Source organism: Phyllosticta citriasiana (genome assembly GCF_038021145.1).
Source record: "Phyllosticta citriasiana strain CBS 120426 chromosome Unknown IWZ02scaffold_13, whole genome shotgun sequence".
Taxonomy (NCBI): Eukaryota; Fungi; Ascomycota; class Dothideomycetes; order Botryosphaeriales; family Phyllostictaceae; genus Phyllosticta; species Phyllosticta citriasiana.
Genome location: NW_027117290.1, coordinates 602122 through 617985, shown reverse-complemented (window position 1 = coordinate 617985; position 15864 = coordinate 602122). Strand labels below are relative to the sequence as shown.

General features: G+C 55.9%; 4 protein-coding genes across 4 annotated transcripts; 3 read left to right on the top strand and 1 right to left on the bottom strand.

Moving 5' to 3' along the window:
* Positions 1–3074: 3074 nt before the first annotated feature.
* Positions 3075–3465, bottom strand: IWZ02DRAFT_471489 (Tim10/DDP family zinc finger protein; the record flags this gene model as incomplete). Its single annotated transcript, XM_066768878.1, has 3 exons — positions 3075–3269; positions 3326–3395; positions 3458–3465. The coding sequence occupies 3 exons, from the start codon at positions 3463–3465 to the stop codon at positions 3075–3077; spliced, it is 273 nt and encodes a 90-aa protein (XP_066619692.1).
* A 1358-nt stretch (positions 3466–4823) lies between these two features.
* Positions 4824–7166, top strand: IWZ02DRAFT_384042 (Rho GTPase activation protein; the record flags this gene model as incomplete). Its single annotated transcript, XM_066765309.1, has 3 exons — positions 4824–4974; positions 5158–5316; positions 5377–7166. Coding segments are annotated over 3 exons (2100 nt in total), but the record flags the coding sequence as incomplete, so codon positions are not given.
* A 3819-nt stretch (positions 7167–10985) lies between these two features.
* On the top strand, positions 10986–12612 carry IWZ02DRAFT_69762 (uncharacterized protein). Its single transcript, XM_066771089.1, has 2 exons — positions 10986–11520; positions 11905–12612. The coding sequence occupies exons 1-2, from the start codon at positions 11094–11096 to the stop codon at positions 12492–12494; spliced, it is 1017 nt and encodes a 338-aa protein (XP_066619690.1). The 5' UTR covers positions 10986–11093; the 3' UTR covers positions 12495–12612.
* Positions 12613–13230: 618 nt separating this feature from the next.
* IWZ02DRAFT_460197 (RNA polymerase III RPC4-domain-containing protein) lies at positions 13231–15622 on the top strand. The gene is made up of 2 exons (XM_066768140.1): positions 13231–14014; positions 14065–15622. Exons 1-2 carry the CDS (start codon positions 13336–13338, stop codon positions 15360–15362), a joined length of 1977 nt encoding a protein of 658 aa, XP_066619689.1. The 5' UTR covers positions 13231–13335; the 3' UTR covers positions 15363–15622.
* Positions 15623–15864: the final 242 nt, after the last annotated feature.

Genomic DNA, 15864 nt, shown 5'->3' with positions numbered 1-15864 from the left:
ACCGCCTGGCTTCGTGCCACCGCCTGGCGTCGTGCCACCGCCTGGCGTCGTGCCACCGCCTGGCTTCGTGCCACCGCCTGGCTTCGTGCCACCGCCTGGCGTCGTGCCACCGCCTGGCGTCGTGCCACCGCCTGGCGTCGTGCCACCGCCTGGCGTCGTGCCACCGCCTGGCGTCGTGCCACCGCCTGGCTTCGTGCCACCGCCTGGCTTCGTGCCGCGGCCTGGCGGCGTGCCAGAGCCTGGCTTCGCGTTAAGAATCGTGCCAAAGCCTGGCTTCGTGCCACCGCCTGGCTTCGTGCCACCGCCTGTTCCGGGAATTGTGGGGTCGATCTTGGTGTTGGGTTGTCCGTTCAGTTGACCTGCAGGTACTGGGGGAGCACCCAGCACGAGTGAGAGGAAAAGGGTGAAAGTCAAAAGTGATAGAAAGCCCATCATGGAAGAGTCTGAAGAGGCGATTTGATCTAAGTAGAACTGGAATGTCTAGAGCTTTATAAAGCAGGAGAGGATGCTGAGCTGCTCGACATGTGTTCCTGACGACTCAATTATCCGGTGTCTCATTACTCTTAGGCCGATCTTCAGCGTCAGCAAGCTACAACTTTTTTTTCCTTTTTTCAACTCTCAGTCAGGAGACTCATTAAAATTCTAGCTTCTAGCTTTTAAACCTAGTCTCTGACCTCAAATCTGTACAAACGTGAGAGGCTACACCTCAGGGAAGTTGCCTCATTAGCCGGGCTAAATGAGAGGGCTAAAATTGACACAATTTCCCACCATTCTCCCGTCCTCTTCAGTTTTTTTCTTTACAAATTAATGACGCTGAAATCCGACCGAAGAGTTAATTCTAGCGGACGTAAAAGGACGTGCATGATGCTCCGGGTCGGCCGAAGAAGCTAAGTCTTCAAAGGAGGGAGCAGCGATTGGCTCTCGGGCATTTCATTGCAGACGTCTCCGCGCACACAGCTTTTGTTGATTCGAACACAGTCAAAAAGGGTTGCGCTTACATAGGCTAGTGCGGCCTGCACTAACTTCAATATTAAAGCCAATTAGGACCCATTTTGTTCAAGTAGGTAAGGGGAAATGCGGCACTAATCTTAAAAAAGTTTGTCTGCTTCCTTAGTAGTTGTATGCTGGTAAGCTTATGGTAAGTAGCAGTTTCCTGGAAGTGAGAGTGGACCCCAGTGCAAACCAGACGAGTCATTTAGCGACATGGCTAAGTGTATTCCTGTCGTGCGGCTAAGTAGTATTTCAAGCGTTTAACATGGATAACAGCCTTCGCCTGAGGATAGAAATTGAACAGCCGGCAGAGTTGATGGTTTTCATGCTCTTAAGCTTACGGACGTGGAGCGTGTTGCTCACTCATACACAAGACAGCTTTTGGGATAGTCGAAGAGGGAACTTGGTGGATTTGTTATTCTGTATACTTCAGAAGGCCTCTAAACGCCGTTTGCGCCATCATCCGGCCTCATGTAGTGTCCAAGTGTCGTAGCCAGCCACATGTGTCTTTGCGCATTGGAGAGTGGAGGAGTTTTGGGGAGTGGTGGCACTGTCTAAGCTGCCCACAAGTCAGACACAAGGAACTGGGTCCTAGATTTGAGACTGACCGGGGGGTAGATTCCAATTTCACGGAAAACCATCAACGGAAGCAGCTGAACCTCCCGCAGCTAAAACGAAAGGGTGCCCGGCGAACACCATGCTTGTCAACAACGACTCCGCCGCCTGTTGTGCTGGTCAGGAAATGCCTCGCGAAACGCTTGCTGGTCATGGGCACTTACCCGCGCGTCTTCCGCCAAAGTGCTTGGTCCACATCAAAGGCATTCTAGCCGGATTTGCTCGAGATGCGCTGGAGTATGAAGGTCAAGATATGAGATGCTGGTTTTGGTATCGGTTGCGGTGCGAATAGAGATGCAAAGGGCGTCGCGATGAGAGGGAGGAACGATGAAAGTCCCACGTCATCGAGTCGTCGCCAGTATTTAAGGCGGCGCCAAGGCCCAAGAATCCCTAGAAAGCAGGCTCATTCCTACCAAGGACGGCTCGGCATTGCACTGCCACAGACGACTGTGGCACGGCATGGCAGAGCCAGAGGTGAGGTCGGGCGTGTGGCGTGTGGCGATGACAAGGTTGACATCAGTCAGGGAAGAAGTTCCAGCTGCCACGTCTCGCTCCCCCACCTATTCAAGCATCGTCATGTTATATCGTATCTGTCGCTCCACTCGATCTGCTGCGCTCGCAATCATGTCGCTGGTGCAGTGCAGTCTATCAAACCCGGAAATTGCTCTGCGGAAAGGCAGTGCCACAATTGGAACCGACAGCTGCACGCCACGTTGTTGCAAGCCAAACACCAAGCGGAATCCGTCCGTGGTGCGAGCCACAGCTGTTCCTAGGTCTTGGCCATCAATAAACACTGTAGTTCAGCAACTCTGTTCGCATCGAATGCCGCGCGGCTCGACAAGGCTGCATGTTGCGTGGTGCTCGATTGTTTGGGAAAGGTCGTTTAGCTGGGCTGGCTGCAAGACGTGTTCTGGACCATGCCGTCGACTCGGGGTCCATATTCGCTCGACCCATTGAAGTAAAAATAATCTCGACTTTGCTGGAAAGGTGCGACGCCGACGGGAGAGAACCTTGTTGGAGTCCATGGCTTCTAGTGCATGGGCCAGCCTAGCTTTTCGGGCGCCATGAGGAATCCTACAGCTAGTGGTCGACTGCTAACCGCACACACATGGGAGCTACAAAAATAATCATGTAGGGTAGAGACTTCAAATCTCATGATTGATGCTTGCCGTGGCTCGACGCGAAAACACCTCTTGGTCCATCCAATCACTCCTACGAAGCAACGACTTTACGCATCGTCGGACGAGTCAAATTTGAAATGGCAGCGTGTGGCCAGGCTCTTTGCATTTTGACGGCGAAATGTGGCCCAAGTGGAGAGATGATGGTACCTGGTTGGTTGAACAAGCTCTACTGACCGGAACGCCCCTTGAATCCACCCTCATTGAAACCCTTGATTTCCAGACAATTGCGGCCAAGCGAGGACGCGTGTGTAAAGAAGATGTTGTGTGCGAAAGAAAAACCAAAGGCATCTACCTGCCAGGCAGACCTCCACTCTGGGCCATGGCGGCATTCTGCTCCTGGAAGCGGTTTCCAAGGCGTTCGGTACCTTTGAGGTTCTTGTCGACGCACCTCGCAATGCAGCTCTCCTCGCGCGAACCAAGCGACTTGGACGAGAAGTCGTTGATGCAGTCGTCGAAGCAGCGCTGGACGAGGTTGGAGTACATCTGGCGGCGGGCAAGAGATGAGCTTTGGGCGTGGCTGCGAGGGTGGATTGGCTTACGTTCATGAACTCCTTCATCTGCTTGCGCTCCATGCGGTTTTGCAGCTCGCGCTGCTCAGCACCGGTGAGGCTGGCAGAGGACAGGGTCAGCGTTCAGACGAGTCGACGGGAGGAGGGAGGTGAGTGGCGTACCCGTCCATGATGATGTAGCGAGGCGAAAAATCGGTGAGCGAAACGCTGGATAGAAGTGGACGGGTTGGTGAGTGTGCAGTGGTGGTGTTGGAGCTTTGAGCACAAATTTCGGCAGTGGATGGGATTGACGTAGGGGGGTTAGGTTGGGTCGGGCCCGAGGGCCCAGAAGTAGCCCTGGAGAGGACCTACATACCTAGCTAAGGTAGTCCAGGGCAGCAACCTGACGCCGCGTGATGATGATGAGATGAAGAATTGCCTAGACGGACAGACCAGACCAGACAGCCAGAGAGCCAGACAGCCAGACAGCCAGACAGCCAGACAGGACCCTGATTGACGCCGCCGTGGGCCAACTACCTACCTACCTACCTACTACCTACGCAGCACGAGCAGAAGACATTTGCCCAAGCAGCGTTAGCTACTTTTTTTTTTTTTTTTTAGCTCACCTCTCTCTCTCTCTCTCTCTCTCTCTCCCCCTCTCACGCAAACTGCCTCTTCCTGTCTGTCTGTTCGTTCCTCTCGCTCAGCTCAGCTCGTCCAAACAGCGCGCTGTACTGTGCTGTGCTGTACGGTACGGTACGGTACGGTACTGAACGGTACTAGACACGTACTGCTGTTGTCTGCTTTCTACTGTACATTGCCCTGCTGCGTTGTTCCCGCCTCCGCCTCCGCGTCCCCATACACCCTAGCCATCCCGTGCGCGAGCCTGAGAGTTGAGTGCCTGAAAGCCTGCTGCTGCTCTGCTCGCGCTACTCTTCCTCTTCCTCCCCCTCTTCCTCCCCCTCTTCCGCCGCCAGTCGACACCATCGCTCGCTCCACCACCCTGCTGCCATCTCTCGCTCGCCACAGCTCCCCTCGAACCACCCGGCCCGTCAGCAGGGAACCACCATCGTCATCCAAGCAACCCGACGACTCCAGCCTGCCGTGGCCCCCGCCCATCGTCGCCGCCGCCAACCCCCCAGCGCGCAGCACGCCTGACCCCTCGTGAGCGCCATTCTGCCACAGCTCTTCTGCTTCCATCGTCCTCGTCGCATTACATCACCCAGATCCGAGGCCTCGCAGGCTCGTTCCGCCAAATCGTGGGTTTCGCGTCCTTGACGTTTCACGACCTCGGACGCCAACGGTCATCCTGCATCTGTTCAGACTCCCTTCAGGCATTCTGTTCTGGCCTACTCTCGCTCCAGCGCGCTCGCCTGCGCTGCGTTGATTCCTCGCCCGTACGCCCTCGCTTCGTCCTCTCTATTTTAGGAACTGCCGCCATCTTGTCGCATCCCCCTCCCCCCAGCAGAGGACGACGCCCGCCATTGCGAGTACAGCAGCTCCAGCACGCCGACGCAGAGGCTGTGAGCCCTCGTCGTAACCCGCCGACATGCCGCCCACCACTGCACAAGCCAACGTCCCGGGTCGCAATTGGGACCCGCCTCCCGAGTCGCAGTCGGGCGACGTCCCTTCGAAGCGCGATCTGGCATCGTGGTGGAGACAGTTCAAGCGCGGAAGTGCAAAGAAGGATGAGGAGAAAGGTATATTTTTCCGAGTGTGGACTATGGCGCGCTCATCCCTGGGCGCCCTTCCCTCGCTACCCTCGCGGTGCTTGACTCTGGTCCACCGGCAAGCCAAGCGCCTGTCTGGAGTCTTAGCCCGCTGCTCCCACTTTGTGTTGCGCACCTTGTTTTCTCGTCCGGAGCTGATAGTTTCCAAAACAGACCAGGAGAAGCCCAAGGGCATCTTTGGCGTGCCGTTGCAGGAGAGTATAAAGTACGCTAACGTTGCAATCTCACTCTTCAACGAACAAGGGGAAAGCTACATCTATGGCTACGTTCCAATCGTTGTGGCAAAATGCGGTGTCTACCTCAAGGAGAAAGGTACGTCTTGAACCACCCCGCAGAGCTCCCGCATTGCGCTGACTCGATTGCGTGTCCCAGCCGTCGACGTCGAGGGCATTTTCAGGTTGAGCGGTTCCGAAAAACGCATCAAAGAGCTCCGAGAAGCCTTCAACTCTCCCGATCGCTATGGCAAGGGCCTCGATTGGGCAGGGTATACTGTACACGACGCGGCCAACATTCTCAGGCGGTACTTCAATCAGTTGCCTGAGCCTATAATACCACTGGAATTCTATGAGAGGTTCAGAGAGCCTCTTCGGGATCACCAATCTCAGGCCGTTGGCCCCATGGATGGTCAGCGAGAGGCTGTAGGCGAGTTTGACATGGACGGAGCGATCCGGGAATACCAGCGGCTGATTACGGAGCTGCCGCCCTTGAACCGTCAATTGCTGCTCTACATTCTGGATCTTCTGGCAGTCTTTGCGTCCAAGTCTGACTTGAACAAAATGACAACCGCCAACCTTGCCGCAATTTTCCAACCAGGCATCCTGTCCCACCCGAACCATGACATGTCTCCTCCAGACTACCGGCTCAGTCAGGACGTGCTCATCTTCTTGATCGAGAACCAGGACAACTTCCTCATTGGCATGCAAGGCACGGCCGCCGACCAAGAGACTGTCGATGAGGTCGAAAGCGGTCCTCCTTCACCCACGTCCAAAACTCCGGTAACGCCAAATCGCTCGAAGACACACAGCTTGGGCAGGTCCACCTCAAACGCTAGCGCTGGGGCCGAGAGCGTCAGACAGCAGGGTATTCTGCGGAGAAACGTCTCTGTTTCGTCTCGAAAGTCCAAAGCGTCTGGCTCGGTCACAGCAGCCAGTCCCGCAAGTGGGGCCTCGACAGGCTTGCACAGGAGCAATACAGTGCCTTCGAAGAGATCTCCCGGCATCATCCCGCAGAGGTTCTCTCGGGAATATAGCGAATCGCACAACAGTCCGCGTTCGCCGGCGGGTGCGTCTCTTTCAATCCCCGAGCCAAACAGACCATTTCGGCCGCCGCCGAGTCCAACACACATCACTTCGCCCCCTTCAAGTAATGACACGACCCCATTGGCAGCTCCTCCCAGCGTGACGTCTGCGACCGGCCTCCTTCCCAACCGAGAGACGCCGCAAAAGGGCAGGGGAGACAATTCTGACCGCGAAATGCCAGGTGGATTCCGTTCGTTTACCAACATGTTTTCGTCTTCCCCTGGATCGGACACGGAGCAAAAGGAGAAGCGCAAGCCGAATAAGCTGCAGAAAAAAAGGGCTCCTAGCACAAACCCCAGTGCAGCTAGCTCGACGCATTCTCTCCACGGGACTATTCCAGGAGGAGCACCGCCGTCCCCGCTCCCTCCAAATGTCGCGGCAGGTACGCCAATCAAAGAACAAACGCAACCTTCAGCCATGCCAGAATCCTCACCCCCGAAACAGCAACAGGTGACGAGCGCTAACCCGCTCCAACCCAGCATGTCCCCAAGCGCGTCCACGCGCTCGCATTCCACGACAGCAGATTACTCGGAGATTGAGCACGGAGACGAGGCCTCAAACTTTGACCACACCGAGAAGGACAGGAAGCGGCACTGGCGCATCTCCCACAAGAAGGAACCGTCCAAGGGCGTCACCGAGCATGGATTCGGTTCTAATCCCGGAGCTGAGCAGAGCATGAGCTCATTTGGCTCGCGCGGTGGCGGTGGCCGCAAAAGTCTGAACATCGAGCCACATGAAGCTTCTATCTGGAGCGATGCCAGCAGAGAGGCGGAAAAGAAGGCAGGGCCAATTGAATGGTTTAGGGGAAAACTTGCGGAGAGAAAGGAACGAGAGGATGCCAAACAACGTGCAAAAAGCCCACCCAACAATCGCATTGTGGATTCTCAAGGTCACCCTATCCATGCTGGGTCGGCCGCTGGCTTGGAACAGCAACGCTCGTCGTCCAGCCTTGCTACTCACTCACAGCATCGCCGTGGCCGCTCGGCTGAGTTGCCTCGCACATCTGCAATACTTCCTGACGCTCACGTTGTCAGCCCCGTTCCGGAGGTCATGGAGACAAAGCCCACGCCTAGGGTCAGCCCAAATCGCCTGATGGACTCCGAGATCGACCTCACGCCCACTCAAACGCCCCCTTCGCACGGCACCCCACCCGCCGACCCTGACGACCGTTTAAACACTCCGCTCCCCGGCACGCCACGGGAGTCAGCAGACTCGCGAACACCCTCGGGCCATTACCACAGTGGTAGCAGGAGCATCTCAACGGTAGCTCCCACATCCGCCCCGACCGAAAAGGGCAGTGTAACCGAGTTCCCACTGTTCGAGCCCGCCTCGGAAGAGGCGCCGCCTGTCAACAATGGCGGAATTGAGCCTGAAGTCTCGTCGGATAATCCACAGCAGCTCCCAAGTGAAGCGGAGGTTCGTTCAACTCGCAGTGGTTCCCCTACTTCGACGGCGTCGCCGCGCACTCAGCGCATTCGGTCCATGCTTGATGTATAGGGGTTCTAGAGGGAGGGAGCAGTGGCGCGGGACTGGCAGGCTGTGGTCTTGTCTGTCTTTTGTACTTTTGTATGAGCGAGCAGCAGCGTGCATGGGTTGGGAGTTGGGGTTGATTTGATCATATCGGCCTAGGTACCAGCCGTCTTGAATGTTTGGATGAGATATTTTAGGCGGTCCACCATTTTGCGGGGCCGCTTCGCAGTGCATGGCGTCAGTCAGTCTTGAGTTGAGGCTCGTCACGAAGGACACTTTCGGTGAAGAGCATGGTGCAGCGAGAAGGGTTGGGGGATCAGCAGCGGTGGTGTCGTGTCATCTTTCTCTCCCGCGCTTTCTCTTGTGTCCTCGTCTCCTCTTGACGGGTGAGGTAATGGGAGGATGTGGGCACAGGCAAGACAGGCAGGCGGAGGGTGAAGACGAAGAGGAAGAGGAAGAAGAAGAGATGCGTCGGGTCAAAGACGGTGGAACGGAGGGAGGGAGGGGATCAAACGCGGAGGAATGACACTACTTTGTATCTACTCGTCGTCGTGGAGTCTATTACCTCGAACCGTAACGTATTACTGATTTCTTCTCGTTCTTTTTCTTTTTTTTTTCTTTTTTTATCTTTTTTTTCTTTTTTCTTTTCTTCATGCTTGCTGTGCGCTTTTCTGCCGTGTTTGACTCTGGGTGCCCGCGTGATGTGCTGCGTGAATACGGACGGTTGGATGATGAGGTTGCTGATGTCCTTCTGATGTTGGTTGGAGCTGTGAGATCGCTACCTATCTACTGCTTACATTCCTGGGTCCTCGTCGGATGTCGCGACGGGCTACGCACAAGTGAGCAGCAGCAGCAGCAGCAGCAGTAGCAGTAGCAGTAGCAGCACCCCAGCTTTGATTAGGTTGTTAGCGGGGTTCCAAAGCTAGCTCATTCACGAGGAGTTTCGGTATATCTAGGCTCGACATGGGTAATTATGAAAACAGTACGAAGGAGAAAGAAGGGGAAGAAAAAAAGAAAGAAAAAAAGAGAGAGAGAGAGAGAAAGAGAGAGAAGAGGCACAAGGTAGCCATCAAAAACCCGCAAACAGTCTCCCTCTGTACCTACCCGGGATGCCTCTCTCTCTCTCTCTCTCTCTCTCTCTCTCTTTCTTTCTTCTCAAGTCCCCACCCAAATCCAAAAACACTTCTTGCCTCGCCTCGCCGAACCAAACAGACAGACGGGGGGCGGGCGAGCAGCACCAACAAAGGTACATAACGCGGTACAAGAGCGAAAAGCACGCGTCGCACACGCGCCACGGTTCGTCCGCTTCTCGGCAAACAAAAAAACAACAGACGGACGAGGCTCCGTCGCCCTACGGTACATTATATCTTTGACCGTGCGGGCCGGGTTGGATCCGAACGGAAGGCTTGCTTGGCGGGTCGTGGGGCCCGAGGGATGTTTGGATAGGTAGGTGGATAGGTGGATGGGGTGAGCGGAGTAGTTTCGGTGTGTGTACAGTGCGATGGGTAAAGGGTAGGTAGGGAGGGGGAAAAGGGTTCAATTCAGCTGAGTAGGGATGGAGTGGTGTGTGGGAGGAACATGGGGGTGGATGGTTGGATGGATGGATGCTGTGGGGACGTCAAGGATAATGCCAGTGAGTGGCCAGGGGTGGTACGTGGAGGGGTAGGCTGGTAGGCAGTGGTAGATCGCCAGATGAAAAGGGAAGGGGGGTTTTTTTTTTTTTTGGTTTTGGTTACGGAGACGATAGTTCGGAAGAGACGGACGGGCGGACAGATCCGGGCTGCGTCAAGTTAGAATTGGGCCATGATGATGGTCATGATGATGCGTTGTCGAGCCTGTTCCTTTTGTTTCTTGTTTGCCTTGTTTTGCCGGTTGTCGTCGTGATCAACCTTTTGTTCGGATTCGAAGAGTGAGATGGACGGTGCACTTTCTATATTATTGAACGCAATGTCCACATTCCTGCTTTGCTGCTGCTGCGGTGCTGTCCCTGCGCTCGTGATGGTGGAGCGAGCATCGACATTTTGCCTGAACGCTATCGAGACGACGGAGCAGCAGAGGGTCAAGAGTGACGAATTTTTCCGGTGTCGCCGTGTAGATCAGACCTTTGCTGGTTTCATCGTCAGTCAGTCGTCATAGTCACTTGTTCGTTTGTGCTGTCTCGCAATGGCCAACAAGCAGCCTCGTTTATTCAGGTTCGGATTCCTTGGTCTTCGCAGTAATGCCGGCACCCGTCCACGAAGCCGCAGCCACGAAGGCCCGGCAACGAAGATGACAGCAGCAGCAGCACCCGGGTTGAGACCTGGCCTTGAAGCGTTTCCAACGTCGAAGCAACGCGCGCAAGCCGAGGCGACTTCAGTTGGCCATAATCGGCGGGGACACACGGCCAAGCCTTTTGGATCTGCCGAGCTTACTGCTATTCTTAGCAGCACGAGTCCGCAGATATGCAAGACGGCGTAAGCGGGTTTTGTCAGTTGGACAGAGTTGTTGGCGTGAGCGGTGGCATGGGAATCGGCATCCTCGGCCGGTGGATGTGGTTCCCCTGGTACCCGGACCCCTTTGTTGAGCACGTAGGAAACATTGAGGACCAGGTGCGGTGTGGGAGATGGGCAATGCAAATAGATGCGAAGAAGGTGGATGAAGAAAATAGCTACCGGGATCGTATTTGAGTGCACGGAATGCCTATGTAGTGCGTCATTGGAGACGCCAACGGAGGGCCCGACGCTACGGGATGGATTAATGGATGAATGTATGCCTCAGCATGCACGTAATATGTCGGGCTGGCTGGCCGGTGCTGTGCTGCGCTGCGCTGAAATGGTGCTGCGCATCATGCCCTGCCCACATGTACGGAATATGTCTGAAAGGAAAAGGCTCCCTCCACCCACCACAGCTCCCCGCCTGCTCATACCATACCATTCGACCTCCTCCATGTCCCTCTCCGTCTTCTCGACCTCTGAATCGCATCGCTCGCTCGACCGCCTCTCTGTCCCTCATTCACTGCTTATCGACAAGCCCGACGACGCCCTCGTGTCTGCACCTCGCTGCACCACACAGCCAAGTCCAGCCACTCGACCATTTGGTGAGTCTCATCACATCACGGTTGGTCGCACTGTCCAGTCCACCGTCGCTGGCCTGATTCTTGCCATCTCACCCCTTCACAATGTGCCGTTTGTTGACAAAGAGCCTGCGCCAGTCTGCCACTGCTCGACGCGTCTATAATTGACCCTCCGTCCCGCGACTCCGAGCGCCTCTTTACCTTTTTCTTTTCCCAAATTTTTTTTTTTTTTTTCTTCTTTTCTTTCTTCTTCCCTCTCCAAATCGAAAATGCCGACCCTGCGCTCCCTCGCAATTCTCGCCCTGCCGCTTGCGAATGTTTTTGTCCAGGCCGACCTAGCATTTCCTGCAGGGAACTCCCTTGCTCTAAAAAGCAAAGTCGAGGCCCTGCTCGACGCCGCTGCCGAATCGGTCCAAGACTGCCTCAGGCAGCACAACCATCAATTGCCTTTCCAGAAAGAACACCCGGACGCTGCCATCGCACATGATGCAGCCAAGCCTGAGCTTGTCAAGAGGCAGTCGACCAACAACTCCAGCGAATCCTCGCCGTCCCAATCGAGCGCCGCTGCCCCAACCACGTCCTCTGTCGTCGTAACCACATCGGTGGCCCCCTCGACGACACAGCCCACCCAGGCTCCCTCGACCACCACGGTTCCCAGCTCGACGGTGCAGACTTCGACGGCCACTTCTGCTGCAAGTACGTCATCTCCCGCTTCGTCTGGTACCTCTATTCCTGCTACGTCCACCATCCCATCCTCGACTGTAGCCAGCACCACCTCGACCGTGACTAGCACGGCCCCCTCGAGCACTGCTACTTCGAGCTCCCCAGGTGCGTCTTCGTCGAGCACTGCCCCTGCGTCTACTTCTACAAGAACGACGGTGGTTACTGCGAGCGTTTCCTCTTCAGAGGCATCGTCGACGTCTTCTGCCGAGGAATCTTCATCCACTTCGCAATCGTCCAGTTCTGCGAGCTCACAATCCTCTTCAGCTTCTTCTTCTTCGACTTCCGAGCCTTCAAGTACTGCTGCTGCTACTTCTACGATTGTTTCTACAACAACTGACACGGATTCCTCTTCCTCAGCTGCTGCGACTACGATCATTACGACGACTCCGTCCAGTTCGCAAGAGACTTCGACCACGACCAAAACTTCCTCAGCTACCCCCGTTGTCGTCGATGTGACTCTGACGAAAACAAACAGCGCCGGAAGCACCACCGTCGCTACTAGCTCGGCCCTGGTTGGCGCCACTGTGGCTGTGACTACCACCAACAGTGAAGGCAAGACGACCACTCAGCCTGGCGTCGTTGTTACCACCACCAACAGCGCCGGATCGACCGTCACTGTGACTTCAGCAGCGAATGCTTACTCGCGCGCCACCTACACTTCTGGACAGGTCTTGACGCGCACCAGCGGCACGAGCACCTTTAAGACGACATACACGCCCGACGGCGTCAGCAGCATTGTCTTGTCGACGACAACGCTGCCAAACGGCGAACGCTCGACGTTGACTAGTTATGCCACTGTCGACGCAACGCAAATTGCGGCTGCTTCAGGGGCCACCTCGACTGGGGGTGCGCCTACGCTCCAGACGGGTGCAGCCTGTAAGATGGCAGGCGTCGAGGCTGCGGCCGCTTTGGCTGGTGGCGTCTTCGGCCTGGCCTGGTTGTTGTAAAATGTCTTGACCTTTGTCATAGCAGCCCAGATGCTGCACACTTGCACTTCGCCAGATTTCCGTGAGGATCATTTCCCTGTACATTTCCAGAATCTCTTCTCTGTTTTTATTACCTGTTTTCATCTCTTATTAAAGTGTTCCCCTACCCACACTCCTTTACGCCGTCACGACTGCATGCCTGCATCAAGACTGCCCGCCACCACAGAGTCTGTCTTTTCTATGCATTTAATCTGTTCATGAGCGCTGTTTGCCTGTATTTCGGCGAATCATCATGTGGGCGGCGGGCTTGTCTTTACGATCCTTTTTGTGTAGTGGTTGAGAGAATCATCTGCGAGCGGAAACTGTATTCGCATGTTTGGGCTAGGGACAAAAGGCTTGGAGGGAAGAGATGGGACTTGTGGTATCAGGAGGGAAATCCCACAAATATAGAGATATTTCAAGGGATAGAATGACCAGCGGTGGTACAAACGGTCAAGTAGGATTCTTATAGACTTTTCAACTGAATTTTCAAAGTCGCAGCCACCTTTCAAGCTTGTAGAATTGTCACTTATTGCCTGCTATATTGGGCTCCTAGAGTTACTTGCAGTACCCTTGAATTCATCATGTAAAATCATCCTCTCGATTTTGGTTGGTTCGCCACCAATGGTCACCCACCCGGGTTCACTTCGGTCTGCGCGGAAATGCACGTAGATGAACCGTGCCCTACGTCACTGGTGGTACACATAGCTTCTGACTCGCTTCGCCAAAAAAGTTCCAACAAGCTCCCCCCACCTCCACCAGCACCCTTTGTTTCCGCAAGCAACCACGCGCGCCTTTGTTGCTCTCCCAGTCGACGTCCGACATGCCTCCGAAGCGAGGTACCGCTCGTGCGAAGCGAGGCACGACGAATCCCAGAGGCCGTGGTCGTGGCCGCGGCGCAAAAGCAGCAGCGACTGAGACCCGCCCAGAACCTTCCGAGACGGAACCCCAGGCCCAAGAGGAAGAGTCGCTCTTCGTGCCGAAAGATGAGCCTGTAGCGGCGTCAAAGTCTACAGCTCAAGCGACCGATGTGGACATGACCGACGCGGGTGAGGCGGGTGCGACATCGAGCAACAACAACGCTGCGACCGAGGCCGCCGACACAGCGGCTGAAGCTGAGGAGCACGAGAACGCGACCACAATGGCTTCGGCTCCGAGTAGCGTGCCTTCTGCTGCGGCTTCGCCGGCGCCATCGGGTGCTGCCGCGGGTGCGAGGGGAGGCAAGAAGGCAATGACGCGAATGCCGACATTCAAAGGCAGACGGAGCAAGGAAGAGAGAGAGGCAATGGAGGCCGAGGCGCAGGCGAAGAGAAGAGAAAAGATGGCGCAGCTGAACTCGGAGGCCAAGGCTGCGAGCGCCGCAAGAGGACGTGGGGATCGTGGTCGCGGACGCGGACGTGGTGGTGATCGCGGTGGAAGGGGTGGCCGGGGCGGGTTCATGGGACAGAGGGAGCAGCAGAGGGAAGAGGGAATCTTCACGGATGGCTGGGCGACAGGCATTGGTGAGTGTTCATGGATCTCTGTGATGGGCGCGCAGCTAACAGGCCGACAGACCAGAGCCGCCTTATGATCCACCGTGGAAAGTCATCCGGCGCTGGCTTCTCGTCGGGTAGCAGGCGCAAGCCGATTGTCAAGAGCGAGGGTGATGGTGAACAACAGCCCGAGGCTGAGGACGGTGGCTACATATCATCAGACCCGGAAGCCGATTCCTTGGGCCCCCGCATAGACGTCGATAGGATCAACATCAAGGAAGAGTTCGACGACCTGGGAATCACCGGGGAGGGACCTGCCCAGCAAAGGTCCAGAGTCAACAACACGGGTCTTGCACCTGTCCGTCTTCAGCGCCGGGAGCACCACAACGCAGCACGCAAAATCGTCGCCGAGGCACCTGGTGATCCTGAAATCAAAACAGAGGACGGAGCTCCTTCCAACAAGAAAGGCAAACAAAAAGCCAAGGACGTTCAGTTTACCGGCGAACAGGTCCACTGGAGAGGTGCTTGGGGCTGGGAAAACGCAGACGGCATTGTCAACATCAAGGACGAGCCCACCGAAGACTCCACCATCCCCACCGACATTCCAGAAGCGCCCATCAAGGACGCACCATCATCGCCCGAGCTATCTCGAAAGTCCAAGCCCAGGATGAAGTCTCGCAGGAAGCCGCGCTGGGGCGAATTCGTCGCCCACACTGAGGAGGAAAAGGCTGAACAGGCGCGCATCCTCGAAGCCAGGGACAGCGTCGCAAAGGAACTCGGCACCATCGTCCCTCCTCGCGAGCCTGCCACGGAAACGGGCACCAGCACGCCCCGCGACGCTGACGGCGATACTGCCATGGACGAAGGCACGCCTAAGGAAGAGACCGAGCCCAAGCAAGAGGCCATCGACAACCGTCAAGACCGCGTCTACCTCTTCCAGTTCCCGCCCGTCTTGCCCAGTCTCACGGTCAAGGACAACGTCAAGCCTGAGCCTACTTCGCCCACTCACCCGCACGACGTCGACGACCCCGCCGCCACGGCCGAGTCATCCAACAAGCAACAGCAGCCGACCGTCAAAATCGAAGACGACGGCCCCTCTGGCCTCGACCAAGTCAGCCCCGACCTCCCGACCACGCTGTCCAGCGGCAAAGTGGGCAAGCTTCGCGTCCACAAGAGCGGCCGCACCACTCTCGACTGGGGCGGCACCAGCCTCGAGCTGCACGCCGGCATGGAGGCCAGCTTCCTGCAGGACATTGTCATTTCCAAGATCGTCCCGGAGGAAGAGCGCGTCGGCCGCGACGCCGGTCAGGCCATGAGCTTCGGCCGCGTCTTTGGCAAGTTCGTCGTCACGCCCGACTTTGAGGAGATTGTCGGTTAGGTGGGATTGATGGACGGTACCAGCAACACACCGGTTGCTGCGCACAGGTCAGGTCTTTCTTCGTTTACAAAAGCATGGAGGGATGGAGAAACGGATGGAACTGGGCGGGAGTCTATTACACTTGGGTTACTCGGTTGCATTATCACGGCGCTTGGTTCATGTCCACGGAAAGGCGTTGAAGCGTCATCGTGACTCTGCTGGCTGTGGAAAAGCCTAGAGGAAATCTCTCCAATTCAATACCATGATCACCACCCTCTGAATGGTGGTGTTTACAACGTACATTTGCCGTCTTGGTGCCTCTTGTAACAGTCTGTGATTTTGTCAAAGTTCTCTTGAAGGAAAGCTGCTTTGCCTTCTCAACTCCTCATTCTCCTTGACCCAGGTCTCCGTAGGCCAAAAACACGCCGCTTTTCTTCAGGACAAATTGTTGTCTTGTTTGAGTCCAAAAAACAGCCAACTCATGAAGCCCAACAACCAAGGGTTTCAAAGCTCGTCTTTCTTT

What these genes read in the sequence shown, in the direction of transcription:
- IWZ02DRAFT_69762 (XM_066771089.1), top strand. Translation starts at nt 11,094, where the DNA reads ATGCCGACCCTGCGCTCCCTCGCAATTCTCGCCCTGCCGCTTGCGAAT. An exon ending in GACGGCCACTTCTGCTGCAA is followed by an intron (nt 11,521 to 11,904) that starts GTACGTCATCTC and finishes CCTCTTCCTCAG; the next exon opens with CTGCTGCGACTACGATCATT.
- IWZ02DRAFT_460197 (XM_066768140.1), top strand. Translation starts at nt 13,336, where the DNA reads ATGCCTCCGAAGCGAGGTACCGCTCGTGCGAAGCGAGGCACGACGAAT. An exon ending in TGGCTGGGCGACAGGCATTG is followed by an intron (nt 14,015 to 14,064) that starts GTGAGTGTTCAT and finishes ACAGGCCGACAG; the next exon opens with ACCAGAGCCGCCTTATGATC.